The following is a 20,885-nucleotide window of genomic DNA, read 5'->3' as shown; positions in this document are numbered from 1 at the left end:
CTTTCACCTGTTTTTCCTTTCCTCCTCATCTCGAAGGTAATACTGAACTGAGTAAAGGCATTTGAGAATGTGCTAGTGCAAAGAAATCTCCGTTGCTAGAGAATGCTAACATCAAGACTTTGCAGTTACGGACACCTTTTGATGGTTCTTCCTACCTGGGAGTCTAACTCCTGCATTTTTTTCACTGCTTCCATTCTGCCTTTTTGTTTTGGCTGGGCATTTATCACGTTTATACTTTGAATGTAGAAACAGAGACTTTTATGTGGTTATTTTTAAAGGGATTTAAAGCACAAGTTCATTACCAATGCTCAGTAATAGTTTAGATCCTTGTGTTGATTATTCATCTGAAATGCTTGCCGGTAACTTAGGAAGCATGTAGAGCTGTGTATCTGGATGCACTGAATTTTGCTGAATGAAACCTGTAATTTCTTTATTATTCTACATAGGAAAAAGACTGTTTTTCTTTTTTTCCAGATAATGTTAATCCATTTGTTTAAAAAAAATAAAAAATTAAATAAAAAGCTACCTGGTGTCAGAAAATTTCTGTAATTGTTCTTCCAAAGCACTGGGGTTGCCATTGATAGCTTTTCTCTATTACTACAGCTTTTCAAAACAAATAAGCTGCATACACATTTTATGTTATTTATTTAGAGCATTTCTGTTTTGTAGCGGGAAATAATTGTAAAGCAACTTCAGTTCCCAAAAAAGGCAAAATTTTTTGCAGTAAGTGTTAATCATCTCAGTGGTTAGAAATCATATATACCAGTTTTATCTAATGAGAAAATTATCTGTATATTGTAATAGTAATACAGAGATGGACAGTGGAAAAAACTGTTCAGAAAAGAAACTGTGGTTAAGACATTCAAATACATCGAACTGTATATTGAAGTCCTCGGTGCTCAGAATAGAACATGTTTTGTGTGTTCTGACACGATAATTTGTAAAGAGAATGAGGGCTATGCTTTTTTTTTTTTTTTTTGTCTTTTTTCCTGCTGTGTTATAATTCAGCATCAGGCATTCTGTCTGACCTGGAGTGAATGACCATTTGTTTCAGTTTTAAGACAGTAATGGCATAACATCTGTATGAAGTAGGACAGAAGAGTAGCAGTTTAAGACATGGTATCGTATACTTACAGGATCATCTGAATAACTGGTATTAGGCTCCCCCTTTCGTGGAGTACATCGGTTTCACTCAGCAAAAAAGTTGTACTGAGCTTGAGCAGGCTTTGTTTTGCCAATTTGCCTATTTGTTTTAGTTTTATTTGGTAATGGGAAAGGAATAGAGAGAGTGAAGCATATTACATTCTCTTTGACACTCTCTTGGAGAGGACGTGATCTAGTGGTTGCAGCTCCTTCTGTTTCTTTGCTGCATTTTGGATCCTTCAGCCTGTTCTGTAACTGGGAAACCATTCTGTGCCATGTAGCTTTAATTTGCTGTTGCCACTGGGGCATGCAATTTACGTGTCAGGAGATTGGAAGGTACATATTGGAAGTATTGGGGGATAGTGGGATGGTCTTGTACTTCCAGGGATGTACTAGTCCTGGAGGTATTCAAAAGACGTGTTGATGCGGTGCTTAGGGACATGGTTTAGCAGTAGTCTTGGCAGTGCTAGGTTAACAGTTGGGCTTGATGATCTTAGAGGTCTTTTCCAACCTACATAACTCTATGATTCAGTTCTTAACCCTTCCAAATAAATGAGAAGTCTCTCAGTCAAAACTTCTAATTGTGAATTTGTTACTTGTGTGTGCCTGACTTTCTGAGTGTTGAGCCTGAGCTGGTGGCTTCCAATTTACAGAAGTTTTGGCTCAAGATAGTAGCAATTCTGCTCATAACATACGTGTAATTATATAAGATTATATTATCAAATCCCACACATGTAAATGAGTTACTCAAACAAAGTAGATGCTGTGATCTATTTACACTGCAGTTCTCTACACTGCAAAATAACGATTACTGCAATCACAATTTCCTGGTGTCTGCCAAAGAGACGCCTCTGAGGCATTCAGTTAGTTGGTGAGCATGTGAGAGCTGAAAAAATGATGTTTCTCCAGAGGAGTCTACTGCTTTGTCTATCTCACTAAGTGAGCAACCATTCTGTGGTGTGGCTAGAGCAAGGTACCTAGGGAAATCTGTAATCATACAATTAAGGATTTTTGCCTAGAATTAATGCACATAAATCTCCTGAAGTTTGCTGTCATTTGAGCACTTGTCCTGGCAATCCAACTGTCATCTTCCTAACAGGTTAATATTTATATTGGAGTTCTCCAGGTTTCCTTTACAGCATTAAGCTGTGCTCTATTAAGCACTTCTGTGCTGAGATAGGTGTCAGCTCTGAAGTTCTTGGCAAGTTTGTTGGTAAGAAATTGTATTCCAGTTCAATAAATCGGTTCCAGTAAAATTTTCAAGTTTACTTTTTTTCTTGATACTTGATTTTCATGTGGTTTTAGTTAACAGGAAGGATTTGTAGCATTTATATGATCTCTAATCTTTTTAATGTGTTTCCAGTCCTCCTGTTCGACGTCAGAGAACAAGGAGAGATCGCCTGTCTCGACATAATTCCATTAGCCAAGATGAAAACTATCACCATCTTTCCTATGGACAACAGCAAGCAATAGAAGAGCCCCGAGCCTTTCACCCACCGAATGTATCTCCTCGTATGTTGCACCCAGCTGCTCACCCACCACAGCAAAATGCAGTAATGGTTGACATTCATGATCAGGTAAGAGTTTCAGGTACAAAGAGGCAAATGTCACAGATATCTTTTTTTCCCGAATCTTAAGATCCCTCTCCACCACAAATTAGTTGGCTATGAAAGTCACGTTATCACTAAAGTCTGTTTGCCCTCTTACAAGTTATTTTTGTTGTGTACTATTATTGATGTATAAAGTGCTGCGGTGGCAGTGGGGAAATAAAAAGCCCAGAGTGTTAGTAAAGAAGATTGAAAGTTAACAATTTTCCAATGCACATATTGGCATAGTGCTATAGGCCTCCGGCCCACCTTTGAAATGCAGTTCTTTTGCTTCTGAAGTTAATTTAACGTGATTAAGATGTAAGATGGTAATTAAGTATGTGTTCTATTCCACATGAAGTGCCTCTCCTCAGCACAGGAGTCTATACATTTTTCAAATAAATTATTCAGAAATAGAATTCGCAATACCAATAATTGGTTGTGAACATAACAGCAGAAAACATGACAGTATTGTCACATAACCAAATTAGTTGTCCAAACCTAATCAACTCCTTAAATTACATGAAAAAATGAAATCTGTGGTTGGTCCAGAAAGCAAATAATTCCTGAGACAGGAATTGGTACAGAGTTCATAATTGAAGACCTATAAAAGAAGCTGACTTACTGATGTAACCTTTACTGTTGTTGTTGTTCAAATCAGCAGGCTGCAGCACAAGTGCATTAGTTGCTACACAGTCATGAACTAGTTATCTGGACGTCCACTTCTCAAACTGCACATGCATAGAATGAAACTCTTAACAGCCCTGCCTGAAAGTATACCAGCATTCAACGCAGCTGCATACAACTGCTGCATTTTACTACATCTGCAGAGCAGTGCTCAGTAAGGAAGTATTTGCATTTGGGACCAAGTGCAAGGGTGGAAGCTAGCCACCGTTCTAGCCATCTCACAACCTAGCATTTTGATGAACAACTGTACTGCTGCAGCATCTTAAAAATTCAAAACATGCTCTTGCTTTGTGTTGCAAGATTACATCATGGCAAGCCTGGATAAGCAGTTGTTCCATCCCACTGCCTGTACCTTCCAAGCACCATCTATGATCAGATGTCAGTGTTTCCAGACTAACTGAGGTCTTCCATGGTGATGTTTTGTACTTCAGAGACAGAATCATTTTAAGAGGTCATTTTTTATTCTTATTCTGAGCATTTCTGAATCACACCCAACATTACACTGTATGCCTGATTTTTGTACCTGAGCCAGAACCAGGTCAAATTCAGTGTCTCTCCTGAGAGTGGTTTCTGTCATCAGTGATACACATTTTGAGGCTTTAAGTTCCATTCATTGATCTGTGTTCTTGTTTTGGCCTCTGTGTCTAACTGTACAATACCAGTTCAGTAAATTAGCTGTCTTTAATTTAATCATTCTCACCTTCCTGATGAGCTGTTCCTGCTTGTTAATTTCCCACGAGTGAGTTCTGTTTTAGCAGAACGAGAAGGAAGAATGAGCTTCTCTGAAATAATTGCTTTCTGTGAATCCATGCTCCATGACACTAAGGCTTTTCAGTTTTATCAGAGCATCAGAGATTTCTTACTTGGTGTTAAACAAACAAACCAAAACAAAACAAGAGCCTTGGAAGTTTTAACATTTTAAACTGAGAGATCCCTCTTCACTCTGCCCAGAAACTGCTGATCAGTGAGTAGTATTCCAATGAGAAGAGTATTTGAAAGAACAGGAATTACAGGCATGTGCCTCCTTTTATAGACCTTCATTGTGAGTATATTTTTTCCTGATAAGTAGGTAAAAGCTTGTTCACTTACTCAGCATGCTGTACAATACTTTTAAGAGTTTACAGTAATTATTTTAACTTTTTTTTTTCCTTTTACTGCAGATCCATCAGGGCACAGTTCCCGTCTCATACACAGTGACAACAGTGGCTCCACATGGGATACCACTTTGCACAGGCCAGCACATCCCAGCCTGCAGCGCGCAGCAGGTCCCAGGGTGCTCAGTGGTTTTCAGTGGACAGCACCTTCCAGTTTGCAGTGTACCTCCCCCTGTAAGTGGGCTTCTTCAGTTTACACCAGCTTCAGTCTTAAACAGAGGAATTGCACCTTAGAGCTTCACATCTGTGTGGCTTTAATTACACTGGAAAATGACATTATTTTTTTCCAAGTGCTAAATTGTAGTGGCATAGCAATGCAGGCCTTAGAACTGGTAAGCATATGTATGTTGCTTACCTACCAGCTTAATAGTGCGTGACTGTTTTTAGTGTAAAGTCCTGATGGCTTTTAGTTCTAGTGACATGCTGCTTCATGAGCTGATTTCATATCAACAGCTGTTGTGCATACTTTTACATTTGAAGAGAAACACTTCTAAGACTTTTATTAGTTGATTAACCAAGAAAAAAAACTTATCTTATAGAGACCTCTTTCGTAGATTGGTATGCACTAAGAAGGTCTGATATTCCAAACTTTTCTTCTGAGAAGAAGATCTACTCATCCTGAATGATCAGTAAAAGCTGAGAAGTGCAATTCTGTCTGGAACGCTCTCACAAAAATCAAATATTCTTTAATAACGATGTCTCTCAGCCTTTCTGGGAGTGAAATAAAGTGCCTTGACTGACTTAGCAACTTTAAACATGAAAGAATCTGAACTATTTTCTCAGAAATGTTCAGTTAACAACTCATAGATACTACTTCCCAGTTAATAGCATTCCAGTGCTATTCTATTCTGTAGAAATTTCACCTTTAAGTGTTAACGGATGCCAGGGCTGAAAAAATGAAACAGGTACACCCGAGAAGTTTTAACTGTACAAGTGAAGGTTGTAGAACCTGCTGGAAGAGTCACAACTATTTTTTAACCCTTTTCTAGTATAAATCTGCAATATCATACATAAAAATTATATATTCAGTGTCCAGTAACTACTTAAAATGTTGGTATATACATTGCCAACATCTGCCAGCCGTGCATTTCCTAGCAGTGTGTAACTGAGCTTTTCCTCTGTTGCATGTTCTGTGCTCAGAGAAGATGAAATAGTCTGTGACACTGAAACAAAACCCGTGATGTGACCGCCTATTTCTTTGTTTAAGCTGCTTGTTGAAGAGTGAGGGTGATGTGCACTCAGGTTGTCCAGATGCCATTTATCCCCTTGAGAGACAGTAAGCACTTAATCAAGTGTGTTGAGAGGATGGATGAACATAAGGAATTAATCAAATTATGTAATGTCAGCAGGCAGACTTTACACTTTTTTCTGTTAAGTCACAGAATCGAGTAATAATGTAAGTTACAACAGCGCTCTGGAGATCATCTGGTGGTCTCCAGTTTCCAAGGATGGAGATGGCACAATTGTTCTGAGCATAGTCTCCAGTGTTAGTGTGTCCTTACAGTAAAGAGCTGCTTCTGTGTATCTGTTTGGAATTTCCTTGGCTGCAACTTGGTTCAGTCGTTTCTTGTCCATTTACTGTGCCCCTTGAGGAAAAGTCAGGTTCTACATACCCATTCTTAAGAAATAGATGCAGGCAGTATTAAGGTCATTACCTAGTTTTCTCTTCTTAAGGAAGAACAAATCAAGTTCTGCAGCCTCTTCTTTTATGCAGTGTGATCCAAGCTCCTTGTCGTCATGTTGGCTTTCAGTGATGTCAGAGTCTGGTTTTGGTACTATAAAGGCCAAAACCAGACACAGAACATCCACTAGAACCAATCTTTTTTTTTTTTTTTTTTTTTTTTTCTTCCAGTCTGCAACCAGTCTCAAAATGTCTTGCTCCATGAGGTTATTCTGTCCCAGTACCTATCTTCATGTAGTACTACATACAGTACTTCATATCTTGCCTTCATGGAACTTCACATGGTTCCTGTCATCCAGTTTCCCCAGACTATAGAAGTACATTTGAGAGGCATCACTGCTCTCCAGCATATCACCTTGCTCCCCCGACTTCACCTGTGAACTTTGCAGTGTCATTTTGTTGCTTTCATAAAATTAGCGCAATTCAGTATATATGTAACTATAAAGTAAACGACTGTCATCTGTAAAATATCTTACTCAGTTCTAAAACTTACTGTAGCTTAAGTTCAAACAGCAGAAGTTTTCCAAAATTCTGAATGAATAAATGAATAGTTTGCATAATCTTTCAAGTGGAAAGACATGAAACCTCATTTGCTCTTACTTAAAATTCCATTGAGCATAGCACAGATCGTTCCCAACATTTATTGCAGATACTGCAATAACATATCCTGCAGCTAATCGTTACTGTACTGAGTCTTGGGGTGACACCTCTTTTGCGGTAGTCTCCAAAGCACTTCCTGTTGTAAAGAGTTGTCATGTTGTACCTGCAAATTAATCCTCAGCTATTTTGGAGAACAGTTTTCAATGCAGTAAACTGTAATAACAATTGTGTTTTAACAGTCGAAACATTTCTCAGTGGTATTTACTTTTTATAAGAACAAGGTAGTAACTCAAAGAATAGTCAGCATTTAAGAAAAACTAGTAAAATAATCTGGTGCTGTTTGAGTGCATCTAAATGTGTGTTTGGTAATGATAGTATATAGTAAATAAAGCGGTGATTCCACCTTTACTACTATAATCAGATCTTAAACTAGATCCCTCTACCATTTTGCCATTATAGTCAGCATGTTCAGTATATGTTGTGTGACACAAGACTCTCATGAAAAAAAAGTGAGAGATCAGAACTGTGTCCTCTACGTGACTTTGTAAAATTTTGTAGGCCTTGCAAGTAGGGTGGTAGAGTTTTGAATTTAAAACTGTCTTAATAACCATTTTTTGTTTATACAAAACTAAGGTACCTGTTGTTTTACAGCTAGCAAATATATTATGAATTGCTGTTTTAATGGCTGAAAATGCAACAGGAATGCCTGACATTCTGATAACACTTCAAAGATCAGGAAAAAAAGAGAATGAAGATTTTCTTGATTCTCTCCATGTTTAGAAATGGAAATAAAACTGAACTCTTCCATGAAGCACATTCATGCTCCCCTGCAGTGCCTTCATCATTTCTGTGTTCAAACTTCCGTGCCCAAAGTCTCTTTCATAGGAGTAATTGCAAAGACGAGAGAACAAGGGCTACTTCCCACAGTAGGTGTATCTCACCTGCTTCAGAGCATAAGGCTCGTCTCAAAGTGCAAGACTGAGCAGAGCTTATGCATCATTCTTAAAACATGTTGCCTTATATATATTAAGGCACAGTTTATGTCTGGGAGTCCCTCAGCTACATCTACAGCTTAAAATTTTTGGAACATTTTTGCTTTTGGATGCCATTTTGAAGGTAAAACATGAGAAAAAGTTAGCAGGGTAAATGTATCCATCTGTCTAATACTGAGTATTGAAAATCCCACTGACCTCACAAGAAGTAAGAGCTACTTTGCACCTAGAAGATGTCACACCGTTATTTCTAAGCCTGCAGTGGGCTAGTTACTGATCATTGTATATTTGAGTGAGTTACTATTTATGTGTGTTTTGGAGGCTCTTCCAAGGAGGCAAGAGAACTGCTTTCTTTTAATACATTTTTCCATGATAAACATGGATTGTTCAATAGGGACTGTTGGTGCTAGAGACAAAAATGTGTTGTTTTCATTTTATTTCAGATGCTTCAGGCATGTTCGGTCCAGCACCTACCAGTACCGTACGCAGCATTTCCACCCCTCATTTCTAGTGACCCATTCCTTTTGCATCCTCCTCATCTCTCTCCACACCACCCTCCTCATTTGCCTCCTCCAGGACAGTTTGTTCCTTTCCAAGCACAGCAGTCACGGTCGGTAAGTAATGCTTCTTACCCTCTCTCCTTAGGATTGGTATGGCTGAATGGGCAAATAATGCTGATACCTTATTCAGGAAACAGATGGATTTTGTTTAAAGTAACAGGTTTTTGCCCTGATGCTTCCTTAGCAAGTCTATAACTACTTAGTGTGAAGATGAAAAAATAATTTTAAAATTCACCCTGTTTCTCTTCAGATTGCATCAGCTGTTATCTGTGCTCTTTCTCCATGGGCCTTTACTCTTCATCAAAAAAAAATGTCTATCTTCTTTACCAACAGTTCCTTCAGGTGTTTCTTTTCCAGGAAGCCAGAGAGAATCCAGAGGAAGCTATGTAGAGCAGTAGTGGTCTACATTACTTAGAAGTAGAGAAAGGTTTAGCAGAAAGATAAGAAAGGATGGAACATTACTCTTATTACATGCTTCCCCTATATTACTTACCAGTTAATTTTTAAATGACCAGTGTTTTTGCTAGAACATGATGACCTTAGGGCTTCCAGGTATATTCAGGAGCCTACAGTCTCTTTCTTTCTCATTTTTTTTTTCATTTACAGAAGTTATTGGCACTTTTTGTTTATGCAGATTTGGCTTAGTACTATGCAAATATAGGAAAATGTGACCCTGTTCTGGATCTGGGGGGGAGAAGCTAGATCTTGATAGCTGGCATGCAGCTTGTACTGTGGGACAATTAGTATACTCCCATCCATTTGTTTGCCCCTCTGACCAGAAGATGCCAGTATTCCACTAATGCAGACAGAGTTTCATTGTTAATTACAAATGTAGCTGAGACCTGTCCATGCTGTGTCTCAGATGTGGTTAACCATTGTAACAGCTTTGTTACAATGATGGTCTGCATAAGAAGGAAGCAGGGTTTTCCTTTGCTGCCACATGGTGGGATTTGTAAGCTGAATTTCTCAAAATGGTGGAATTTAGCCTCAGAAACAGAAAGGTGTGTTAATGAAACAGTTGTTAATGAAACAGTGACAACTTCTGGGCATTTCTTGAGAACTGTTGGGCTTGGTGAATGTGCTGCAACTGACTAAATTACAATACTGAACTGGAATCTTACAGTTCTGAAACCTCCGGACTGTGTTCTGGGTAGGACTGGTTGCATAATCCTTCTAGGAAAGCACCTGCTTGATTACTGAATATCATTCACAGTTTAATATTATTAAAGTCACCGTGTTCACTCTCCTCTTTTCAGATTGTCTTGACACAATTTCAGTTCTCTTTGGTTGTTTATTTTTTTCTTTCGCATAGTTTTACAGTGAGAGCAGCCTGGCAAGAAGGAGAGCAAATATTTGTCCTGCAAAATGCAAGAGACAGGAAATTACAGCCACTCCTATATTTGCTAGATCGCATAAATTCCTGGTCAATAAGCATGGCTAGCTGGAAAAGGTGAATTTATATGAAATGTGTAGTGCTGTCTTTGCTTTTTGGTAGTGTTAATGACACAGGAATTGTTCATATTCTGTGAAAGTGATACTTGTAATTTTTTTGTCCCATAAAATTGGCCGCAGCAGTGCAGAGTATGCATCTGGGATTTCAGTTCTTTAGTGGGGAAAAATTGCATCTCTATTACCACAGCAAAGATTTTTTATTATTATTTTTATTTTTTATTTTTAGCCACTTCAAAGGATAGAAAATGAAGTAGAACTGCTTGGTGAACATCTTCCTGTAGGAGGTTTTACGTATTCTCCCTCAGCCCATCCACCAACATTGCCTCCCTCAGCTCCTCTCCAGTTCTTAACCCATGACCCTTTACATCAGGAGGTGTCATTTGGTGTTGTAAGTATTGTTTTCTGCATGACATACTCATTCATTCATGCTGCGCTGACTGTTTTGGTCTCAATTCTGTAGTACATTTTGTCAAAAAGTAGCACTTCTTGCTGTTGTCCATTAATTGCTAAAGCTGCAGCTGTGGTGTTTTCTTTAAGCTCATTTTAATCAAGTTAAGGATAACCGATGTATTGATACCAGTAAATGATTTCTGACAACATTATCTGCAGAGAGAGAGAGAGAGAGAGCAATTACTTTTAAAACATATCTTCTTACCATACAGTCCAGGACTTCCACTGCAGAAACTAGTTCATGTGGTTTTGAAAAGCTCTTGTCACTTATCTTGTAGCTAATTCTTCATCTGTAAGGTGAGTTTCTACAGGCCAGAAAAACTAGAATGCTTTAAAAATAGTTCTTCTCCAGAGTGTTTGTAATGTGCCCACAAGCAATTGTATAGAGTGCTTCCATGCTGCAGACTTCCATACTACAGAAACAGCCAAGGTTGCTTTAAGCCACCTGTCTAAGAGGACTACAGGCAGTTCAGCTGCAGCAGCATAAAAAAATGAACCCTGGTCTGGGTTAAGATCTGCACTGAAATTTGTGCTTTGTGGTAAAGCGATGTCCTCTATGGTCTTTGTAACCTCTATGGTCTGTGTGGTGCGCTTCAGTTCGCTATGTTGTTTTGTTCGAAAAAAGCCTTTCCCAACTGTGTAATTCTTGAAGAAATAATTCAAGGCAGGACTAGATGGACTTTTTTTTCAATTTGGACCTGTGCATCAAGTCATCGAACAGTTCTAGAAGCACATTGTCACTTAAACCTTTACATAAGAATGAAATTTTAGGGCCTGTAGCTACAGAACATACAGCTGACTTTGCTTTATTAGTCTTTTGAAATCAAGCAACATAGTTTAAACTAAAGTTGAAAACATTTTCAATGAAATTTTCACTCGCTATGAGACACTTTCAAAGACACTTTTAAAAAATTAGGTAAATTGCTTGTATTTTATTCACATCATCAAAAAATCTTGATTGGAGTGAGTTTTTCTTGATTTCTGTGTTCACTCATTAAAAGTAGATAGAAAACTAAACAGCATGTTTTTTTGCAGAATATATATAATTTTTCCTCTTTGGTGTTTTCGTTCTGGGTTGCATACAGCTGAGGGGTGGAATAAAGGTTTATTATGAGTAATCATACAGTGTTTTATAAAGCAATCCTAAATATTTATAAAATTTCTCCAGTGGTTCAAAATGATTTCCAGAAAAGCTTGATTTTTTTTTGAGTGGTCATTAGTGTTCTCCTTTTAAAAGTTATGGTGGAATGGCTGCATCCCTGATTCTCTTTCAATCAATGAACTGAAAACCAAACACAGCACTTTATATTTCTGAGTTGCAGAATTCACAGAGCAGTAAAGCTAGTATTTACTCTGTCTAGTTTGGGATCTTACTTGCAAGAAAAAGACCCTGTTTTTTATGTTGTGTTTATATGTAAGACTGTGGCTATCTATTGGTTATGTCTCCGTTGTAAATTTAAGAATTTTTAGCTAAATTACTGGTGGTTTTGGGCTTCTTTATGTTCTTAAGTTTCAAACATGAAAGAATAAATACTTTTTACTGAAGATTTTGAGTGCTCTTTGTTCAAAAAAAAAAAAAATCCCTCATGGCCTTCAAATTCAATAATGGTATGTGAATTTCCATTTTAAAAATTACTAGATTTTTTTAGTACTTTGAATATTTCTGGGAAAATATAATGTACTATTACGTGGAAAATTACTACCATATATGTTCCCATTTTAGTAGATAAAACAAGGAATTTTGAACAAAGATACCATAAACCTAAATATTTAAGTGAAGAACTTAACATGCAAATGAAAAAATAAAATGTTGAAGCCCTGTTTTATCCATGGAAATTGAAACTGTAGGCTTGACCATCTCTTTAGGCATGGTCCAGATGCAGAAATTGCACTAACTTAACTCCACAAGTAAAGTTTAAATCTTTCGCCCCCTCTTTAATGTAAATGTAATTATATGCCACTGCTCTTTTAAGTCCTGCTTAGAGATTCTGCTGTAGTGCATTGTGGTGGTGCCCCATAGCAGGTATTAAGGCATTATGCTAACCAAAGAATTCATGAAGATAACAGCTACAGATCTTTAAAGGTATTATTTTAAGATTTTTTAAGTCTTCTTCACTCAACCACTTGTGTACAAGCCTGCATAATAGCACCAGGCTTAACCCAAGTCACTAGTTCAAGTCCTGACTGTTTCCCAAACCAGCCTACATGGGGACTGAGCACAAAAGGTCTTGCCAGGATTCCTGTTGCATGTTACTACTTTTTTAACATGGAATGGTATGAATTTGTTCCTGATAGGAATTACTATTTCAAATTGTTGTAAGAGAGGCTTAGATTTTTGGACTTGAGCAATGTCTGGATTTTTTGCATAATGCCTTATTGAAAATAGATTTTGATACTCGGGTATAATTTTATTTCATGAATAAGAAAAGTACATGTTGAATCACAGGGTAACAGTGGTTGGGGTTGGAAGGGACCTCTCAGGTCCTGTGGTCCAGTCCCCTGTCCTCAGTCAGAGACACCTAGCACTGCCCAGTACCGTGTCCAGGCAGCTGTTGAATATTTCTTAGGAGGGAGACTCCATAACCTCAAGGTTCCAGTTCCACAAGTTTCAAATGCCACTTACTTTCTCTCTTGTAGCCGTACCCACCGTTTATGCCTCGAAGACTCACAGGGCGCAGCAGGTACCGATCGCAGCAGGCAATACCACCACACCCATACCATCCAAGCCTACTACCTTATGTGCTGTAAGTTCCTAGTACATTTTCTTCCATGTAGGTTTAATGAAGTGAGTTAACCAGTCCTCGCAACAGGAGTCTGCAGTCTTGATGCTTGCACTCTACCAGAGAACAGGCATAGGCTGCACCAAAGAGGAGGAAAAGTTCTGTTCCTGTGTAAAGTTTTCAGCCTGTTCAGAATAACATACACACTCACAGAAGAGAAAATACAAGTGAAGGTTTTTGTACAATATACTTCTGTGTCTGTACCTCTTGTTTGTGAACTCTTCCATAAAGATGACTTCAATATGGAAGTTCATCAGTAGCATATCCTAATTATCTTCATTATATATCATAGACTTTAAAAAAAAATTATAAGCTTCAAGAATTTTGTGCTGGGGCATTAGGAGAATTTAGGGTTCCTGATTATTTTTTATATTTTATACACTTAAAGAAATAAAATATTGTTTAAGTCCAGACTATGCATGCAATGTCAGTATTAGCTCGCCATAATGTGTGATAATCAAGAGATTCGTATCGGTGGTAATGCTAAGCATTATTGTAAGTATCAGTTAAGAAAAGCATGCAATTAAAATAACAGCACTGGCAATATCGAAAATTGGCAGAATTAGCTTTTCCCCTGATCCTTTCATTTCAAATTTATGTTCTTGATTTCAAATTTAACATCTTCATCAGTTCTGAGAACGTGACATTTTGAGAGGGATCAGTAAGATAACTTTGCCTATGCCATATGTTCTTGTGCTTTCCTTCAGCAAGATGCTGAGCCTTATCATTGTTTGCTCTCATGGTAGATCAATGCTTCCAGTGCCACCTGCAGTTGGACCGGCTTTCAGCTTTGAGTTGGATGTGGAAGATGGAGAGGTAGAAAACTACGAGGTTGGTGCGCAAACTACAACTACATTTAAAGAATACGTTTAGATCAAGCGATGCATAAAATTGAATTATATTTCACATTTTATCCTGTTTTTGCCTTACAAATAAGTATAATAACCATGAAGACAGAATCCAGAAACCATCCTTTCACATCTCTTTGCAATACTGGATATATGAAGTGCGTGGCTTTACCTTTTACCAGTTGCTCTTTCCCAGAAAACACCCTTCCAAACTAGTAATCATTAAATTGTTCAGCCTTTATGTTCTACATGCTGCTTTTCTTATTTTGAATGATAAATGATTTTAAATATCAACCAAGAAGAGTACATTCAAAAGAAAAGTTAGTGAGTTCTCTGTTAAGTTTATACTGGTATTTTTCCCAGGTCCCCTGGAAGGGAGTGTAAGTTACATACATGACAGAGTGCAAAATTAATTACGCGAGACGCTCTTGGTTGCAAAGCTTGACTCATAGAAAGTGAATATAAAATTCAACAAAAAAAAGTACTTAAACTTTGATGGTATGCACTCAGTTCCGGATTTATTATAAAGCTTCCATCTCCTAGTTCATCTAGCCCACGTTGTGGAGTGGGAATCAGAAGTTGTTCCTTTACATTCATAAATCATAGAATCACAGAATGGTTTGGGTTGGAAGAGGCCTTAAAGATCACCTGGTTCCAACTCCCCTGCCATGGGCAGGGACACCTCCTATGAGACCAGTTTGCTCGAAGTCCCACCCAGCCTGGCCTTGAACAACTCGAGGAATGGGGCACCCACAGCTTCTCTGGGCAGCCTGTGCCAGTGCCTCACCACTCTCGTAGTAGAGAGTTTCTTCCTAATATCTAGTCTAAATCTACCCTTTTGTTATTTAAAACCATTGCCCCTTGTCCTGTCACTACACCCCTGGCAAAGAGTCCCTACCCAGCTTTTCTGTAGGCCCCCTCTAGGCACTGGAAGGCCGCCCTAAGGTCTGCCCAGAGACTTCTCTTCTCCAGGCTGAATAACCTCAACTCCCTCAGCCTGTCTTCATAGGAGAGGTGCTCCAGCCCTCTGATCATCTCTGTGGCCTCCTCTGGACTCGTTCTAATAGGTCCATGTCCTTCTTGTGCTGGGGGCCCCAGAGCTAACACAATACTCCAGGTGGGGGTCTCAAGAGAGCAGAGTAGGGGGAAAAATCACCTCCCTCGTCCTGCTGGCCACGCTGCTTTTGATGCAGCCTAGGATATGGTTGCAAGCGCACATTGCCAGTTCATGTGGAGTTCTTGGTTTCTTTCAGAAGACTAGAATTGTAGTATATTCTTAGGAAGCAAATTTGTTGACTTTTTTTTTTTCCTGTTTATCTACACTATTAATTTCATAACGGCATGAAGGGATCTTTCAGAAGCAAAATACACACCAAGCTGTGCAACCACAGTAGCATTTTGAAGTTTGGCCCTGGATTTTTAAATCCCAAAGAGAACATTTCACTTAGTTCAGAAAGATGCTGGTGGACAGGACTTCCCATAATGTTTGTTTTGTAGGGGAGAGCTAAGGGTTCTAAACATCTTCTAAGAGTGCTATTTGTGCTACCAGGTTGTATAGTGATATATAATGGCCCCTCCACCTGTAGCAGAACCAGAGCTTGTTTAAACAGAGTTTTTAAATACCTAATTTCCTTATTTTCCAGGCACTGCTGAATCTGGCAGAACGTCTGGGAGAAGCCAAACCCCGAGGATTGACAAAGGCAGACATTGAACAGCTCCCATCCTATAGGTTCAATCCAAACAACCATCAGTCAGAACAGACATTGTAAGTACATTTGTGTCTTTCAAGGTTATGCAATTTAACTGCTGTTATTTGACTTTATTTAGATTGCAGACTCAACTACACCAGAAGAGCTAAAAGCAGTCATATCAGTAAACAGTTTCTTCTTAGTTTTCCAAATCAAATACTCTGTAACTTCACTGTAAAGTGTCTATGTAACCTCACATTATTTAGAATTGTTTCAATTTAGTTCTTCACATTTAAAAAATTCTAAGTGAAGGAAGGATGTTCTAGGATTCAGCATCCTAGAATCTAAAATAGCGTTGTCAGTTTGGATTTGGACCTGTGTTAAAATAGCTTCATGTGCTGAAGTTTCAAGTGCTTCTGATAGAGTTTGGGAGTGCATTTTCTTATTTTTAAAATCCACTAACTCTGTCTGCAAGATCTGCACAACTAAGTGGAAAGAGCGCTATAGATAAAAAAAAAAAAAAAAAAAAAAAAAAGGTATTTAAAGCGACTCAGTAACAAAATAATTGCAATAATTTTTTTTCTTTGGTATTCTCGTGGCTGTGCCCCTCAGTTCAACTTCAGCATCAGTAGGGAGTGAACACAGTTTATATACTTGTATTTTATTTAAATAGATTGCAGCCGCAGCTACATCAGAAGAGCTAAAAGCAGTCTTATCAGTAAACAATTTAAAGTTTTTTTTGAGTGAACTTTATAAATAATCGTCTCCACCATTTTAAATTTTGGTGAAACATCTGTTCTATGGATAGAATTTGTCAACTCCTGTGAGAAGCAGCACTTGCTTTGTGATGTGAAAGCACAAAAAAAAGAGTTCCCAGTTTACCTTGGTACATCTTCCGCCACAAATACAGATAACTGTAGAAGCTACTACGTTGCAGTCATACCTGCAAAGTTGTGTGTGGAATGTGTATTTAGTATTCTCAAATAGCTGATACATTTAAGCTTTGCTGTCTCTTTTTCAGGTGTGTGGTGTGCATGTGTGATTTTGAGTCAAGGCAGCTACTTAGAGTCTTACCATGTAACCACGAGTTCCATGCCAAGTGTGTCGATAAATGGCTTAAGGTAAAGTCATCTTATAGAGATTCATTATGTCAGGATTTTGAGGAGGGGTGGTTATGATTTTGGGATTTGTTTATTTTACTGTTCTGCTTCATTTCATCTCTTGCTTCAATATTTACAGTAGAAATGTCAACAGTCTTGAAAGTACAAATTAGAAATTCCCTAACAATGGTGAGATTAACTACTTTCAATAACCTTTATAGCAAAGAATAAATATTAGTACCTTCCCTCCCTGCTTTACTATCAACGTTAGGTTTTAGAGGACATCAAGTGTATTATGTGTGTACATATATGTGTATGCATATATATATGAAAGTACAATGTATATGAATAAAACTTAACCTATAGTTAAGGTTTTACATAATTATGATATGCACTTTCAAGACAATTTAAGAAAAAATAAAAAGGTCTAGAATCAGGACAGCTCAATAAGATGACAGAAAGTAACAGCTATATAGAAGGTATGAAGAACAGGAGATACAAGTAAGTAGACGGTACACAGACATTTGTACAAGCTTCATTAGCCAGATACATTGCCAACAAAGTATCCTAACGTCTCACATTTTTTCTGTTTTCTTCTATTCAGCTTTATTTTAATCTTTGTGTTATCTTTGTAGAACATTTGAAACTGCAATGATTGTATGCTAAAAAAGCATATTGCAAGCAGTTCCTAGAAGAATATTTTAAAAATAAATAAATAAATAAAAATAAAAGCCCTTTCCTTTTTGGCTTCATAAAGGCAATAAAATATGTCTTTGGTATACACTAAAATACTTGCTGAGAAAAATGAATAATCACGTTAATATTGACAACGTTCTTTCAGGTAACCTTCAGAAGAACTGTTGTCCTTTGTTACCTGAATTCATGTACATATGTGAGAATAAGCAAGAGGAATATAAACATCTGTTTGTTTTATCTTCAAATTAAAAAAAAAAAAATCACATACACACTCATAGGTGTATTTCATTCTGTAACTGCTAATTAAGTGGATAATGTGTATGAAAGTGGTATTCTCCAGTGTCCCCTTACTTGTCTCGGTGCTCAGGAAGTGTTCACGCTACATTTTTGAAGTCTTTTCAGTGCATAAAACTTAAGTAATTTGTGGAGCTGACAAAGTAGCCACGGATAGTAGTCAGTCCATTTTATGAGGAACAGAACTGGGATCATGGGACAGTGTGTGAGACAGAGAATGCTAAAGGCTTATATAGGTTAAACTGACTATAAAGATTTTAAAAAGAAAGCTCTTCCCAGGCTATTAGTGCAAATAATCACCCCTGATTCATGGAGATCCTGATCTGCAAATTGCTGGGAGTTAGGAAAATACCTCAGGGAAGTGGCATGCCAGCTTGTCCTGCTCTTGCACCCCTTGTTGCATGCTATTGGTCTCAAGAGCCAGGAAATTAAGTTAAATGAAGCTTTTTGGGGCACTCTATGGCAGTTCTAGTGTTATATGGAGTACTTTCAGGTGGTAATGAACTGGCAATTGAATACAGACCAGCAAATGGGAAAAGGCAAGCTTACATTAACCTTTATTTTCAAAATCTTAGATGTACTGTAGTAATGGTGAAACAGCTTTACCTTGATGTTCCTGTCCCAGCTTAGGAACCATGTATTTTCTAAGAGGTTTGAGAGTTGTATATTCTAAAAGGTTCGTATATCATAGGAAAACTGTATAAGCATAAGAGTGTCACCTAAATGGGTGAATAAAGTGAAAGAAATACCATCTAAATGTAAACAAGGTGCAAGCATACCTACCAAAAATGGTTTGTATGTGCATAACATATCCCCAGGCAGAATGCAAAGTGACCTAGCACAATAAAGCACCCTAGCGGAATGTTGCTGAGGAACATCCATGGAATGGATGCTAAGGTTGCATGGAACATCCATGAAGATGCTGTGTCAAATAAAGGTTATTTTGCCTTGCAAACCAGAACAAATTATCTGTATCATGTCAGCCTATTTTAATATAAATAAATAAATAGGTTACAAGTAAAGCAGCAACCATCTGGAAGTGAGGATAACAGAAAGATATTTTGGGTTGTAATTTTTTGCTTATCTCCACTTTTATACATTTGACAAATTGCTGAATATGTTGATAGTATGATTATGTCCACATCTACATAATTCACAGCATCCAGCCAGCATTGTGTTAATAAATTTTCCAAAGGAAGGTTAAAATCTTAGCTTTTACTACTTTAAACTCTAAAAAAAGAAAAAGAAAAAAAAAAGGCCCTAAAAGGTAAATAAGTAAAAACTAAAAAAGGACTAATTTTCAACCTTTTCTGTTTATTTTTCTGTTGACTGAAAAATATAAAAATAAAGTTTATCTCTCTTTTTTATTGGATTAATCTAGTGGAAAGAATACTGTGTATAGTAACACCTCGTTATATAGTGTATGCAATCAAGAGGAAATGTTCTTTTAAAGTGCATTATGTCACCTCCTTCTGGTTATATTTCTCTGGTTAAACAAGGCTAAATACTTGTGAAAGAGCAGAAGAAATAGTTGTATTAGAGCAGAGGAAATAGAATTAACAAGAGGGAGATTATCCTTCTTCTTTTCATAGTATTGTCAACTCTCATGTTTTACAGTATTTGGTTTTTCCTTAATATCCTAAATCCTTTGGTCAAATATGAATACATGAGAAATCTTTTATTTTGTAAGGTAAGGTTTAATCATCGTTCCAAAAAAGGACAGCTTGAAAATATGATCCATCTTCACTCGCAGGATTTAAGTCCAGGTGACAAGGAAAACTTGATTTTATGTTTAACAGTCTGATAGGAAACGCAGTATTATATATGCGAAAAGACAAACTGAATATTACATATTTTCCCTTGGTTCTGATTGATTAACACTAAAGAAGTGCAGCGGTTGTCAGAATTCTAGTGACATTACAGATTCATTGCTCTAAATGCAGTTCACTTTAGCTGGAAATTTCTATCAGTCATAACTAAATTGGTGAATTTATGATGCAACTCTTACACTACAGAACGTTGGCTTGGCTGAAGGAGTGACTACCTTATGCCTCTTTTTGCACTTTTTGCACTTTTGCTCTGTTTCACGCTACAAATGGTATATACTTCATTATTTATCTTGTTAATTACCCCTTGATTTATTAATCCATTTAATTTTAAAGAACGCACCTTTTTATTTTAGAAATTATATTAGCTGAACTATCTGTAGAGTAATGCAGAGTAGTGACCAATTGATGGCATTGTCTTCAAGTAATTATAAAACTGCTAGAGAAAGAGCAAGGAGTAACTTTTGAAATGATTCTCCAGTTCATGCTTTAACAAAACTATAAAGCAATATTAACTATGATATAAACTATACATCAATAACAACAGAAGTAATTGACAGAAGAAAATGTGATTCATTTTAGCTGACATTAGTAAGAAGTGTTTTACAGTACTAACATTCTACATTGACATTTATAGCTTGGATTTTGAGTGTGTGGCAGTGATGTTGGAACTATGACCTGAGGAGCCATGTTTCTTCATGCTGTCAGTTTTGTTTTCACTGCAAAGTTTGTCTACTTTTGAAAAATTTGGAGTTGACAGTGGCTGGTCCTGTTATTTTAGGAGTTAGGAAATACAGAATCTGGTAACTACATTATCTTCCCTCTGCCCTTTGTAAAGTAGATGTTTGTCATAAATGTAACGTCTTTTGGGGGGATGTTTCCTCTTACTCTCGTAAAATGAAATTATACTCTTACTTAAAAAGAGGAAACAAAGACAGAAATACTCCTGGTAACCCAAATAATGTTACATTTCACCTGTGTTACATTTTTAAAGAAGTTGTGAAAGAGTTGCAGGATACGTATTTTCAGCCAGTGCTTTAGTAAAGGAATAAACTTACACCAGCTTTTCTGTATGTTACTTGGGCTTTGAAGTTTAATACCTGTTTGGCCAGGTCATCTTCCTTCTTTTTATTATTATTTTTTTAGTTATTTTCATACTGAAATCCTTTCTGTTTTTCCCTGTTTTGCTTGGACCAACTCTATATGATAGGTTTCTGTGAGAATAACTGGATAAGGAGAGTATAAAGAGTTGTGAACCCTGATCAGTAGAGCTTGTGACAGCATGACACCTTCATAAAGGGCATTTATTTCTGGCCCACTGTAGCTTGTTTGGTTTTGCTGAGTTCCT

General features: G+C 37.3%; 1 protein-coding gene across 1 annotated transcript in view; it reads left to right on the top strand.

The window, feature by feature from the left end:
- Nucleotides 1–20,885, top strand: part of RNF38 (ring finger protein 38) — a 114,375-nt gene that overhangs the window by 89,549 nt on the left and 3,941 nt on the right. The window contains exons 4-11 of the mRNA XM_035310176.1: nt 2,507–2,720; nt 4,577–4,744; nt 8,287–8,457; nt 10,082–10,243; nt 12,943–13,049; nt 13,832–13,916; nt 15,577–15,698; nt 16,643–16,742. Of these exons, the coding sequence (XP_035166067.1) occupies nt 2,507–2,720; nt 4,577–4,744; nt 8,287–8,457; nt 10,082–10,243; nt 12,943–13,049; nt 13,832–13,916; nt 15,577–15,698; nt 16,643–16,742 (1,129 nt within the window). The remainder of the gene's footprint in view (nt 1–2,506; nt 2,721–4,576; nt 4,745–8,286; nt 8,458–10,081; nt 10,244–12,942; nt 13,050–13,831; nt 13,917–15,576; nt 15,699–16,642; nt 16,743–20,885) is intronic.

Source organism: Oxyura jamaicensis, chromosome Z, assembly GCF_011077185.1.
Source record: "Oxyura jamaicensis isolate SHBP4307 breed ruddy duck chromosome Z, BPBGC_Ojam_1.0, whole genome shotgun sequence".
Classification (NCBI taxonomy): domain Eukaryota; kingdom Metazoa; phylum Chordata; class Aves; order Anseriformes; family Anatidae; genus Oxyura; species Oxyura jamaicensis.
This window is presented reverse-complemented; position numbering and strand designations above follow the sequence as displayed.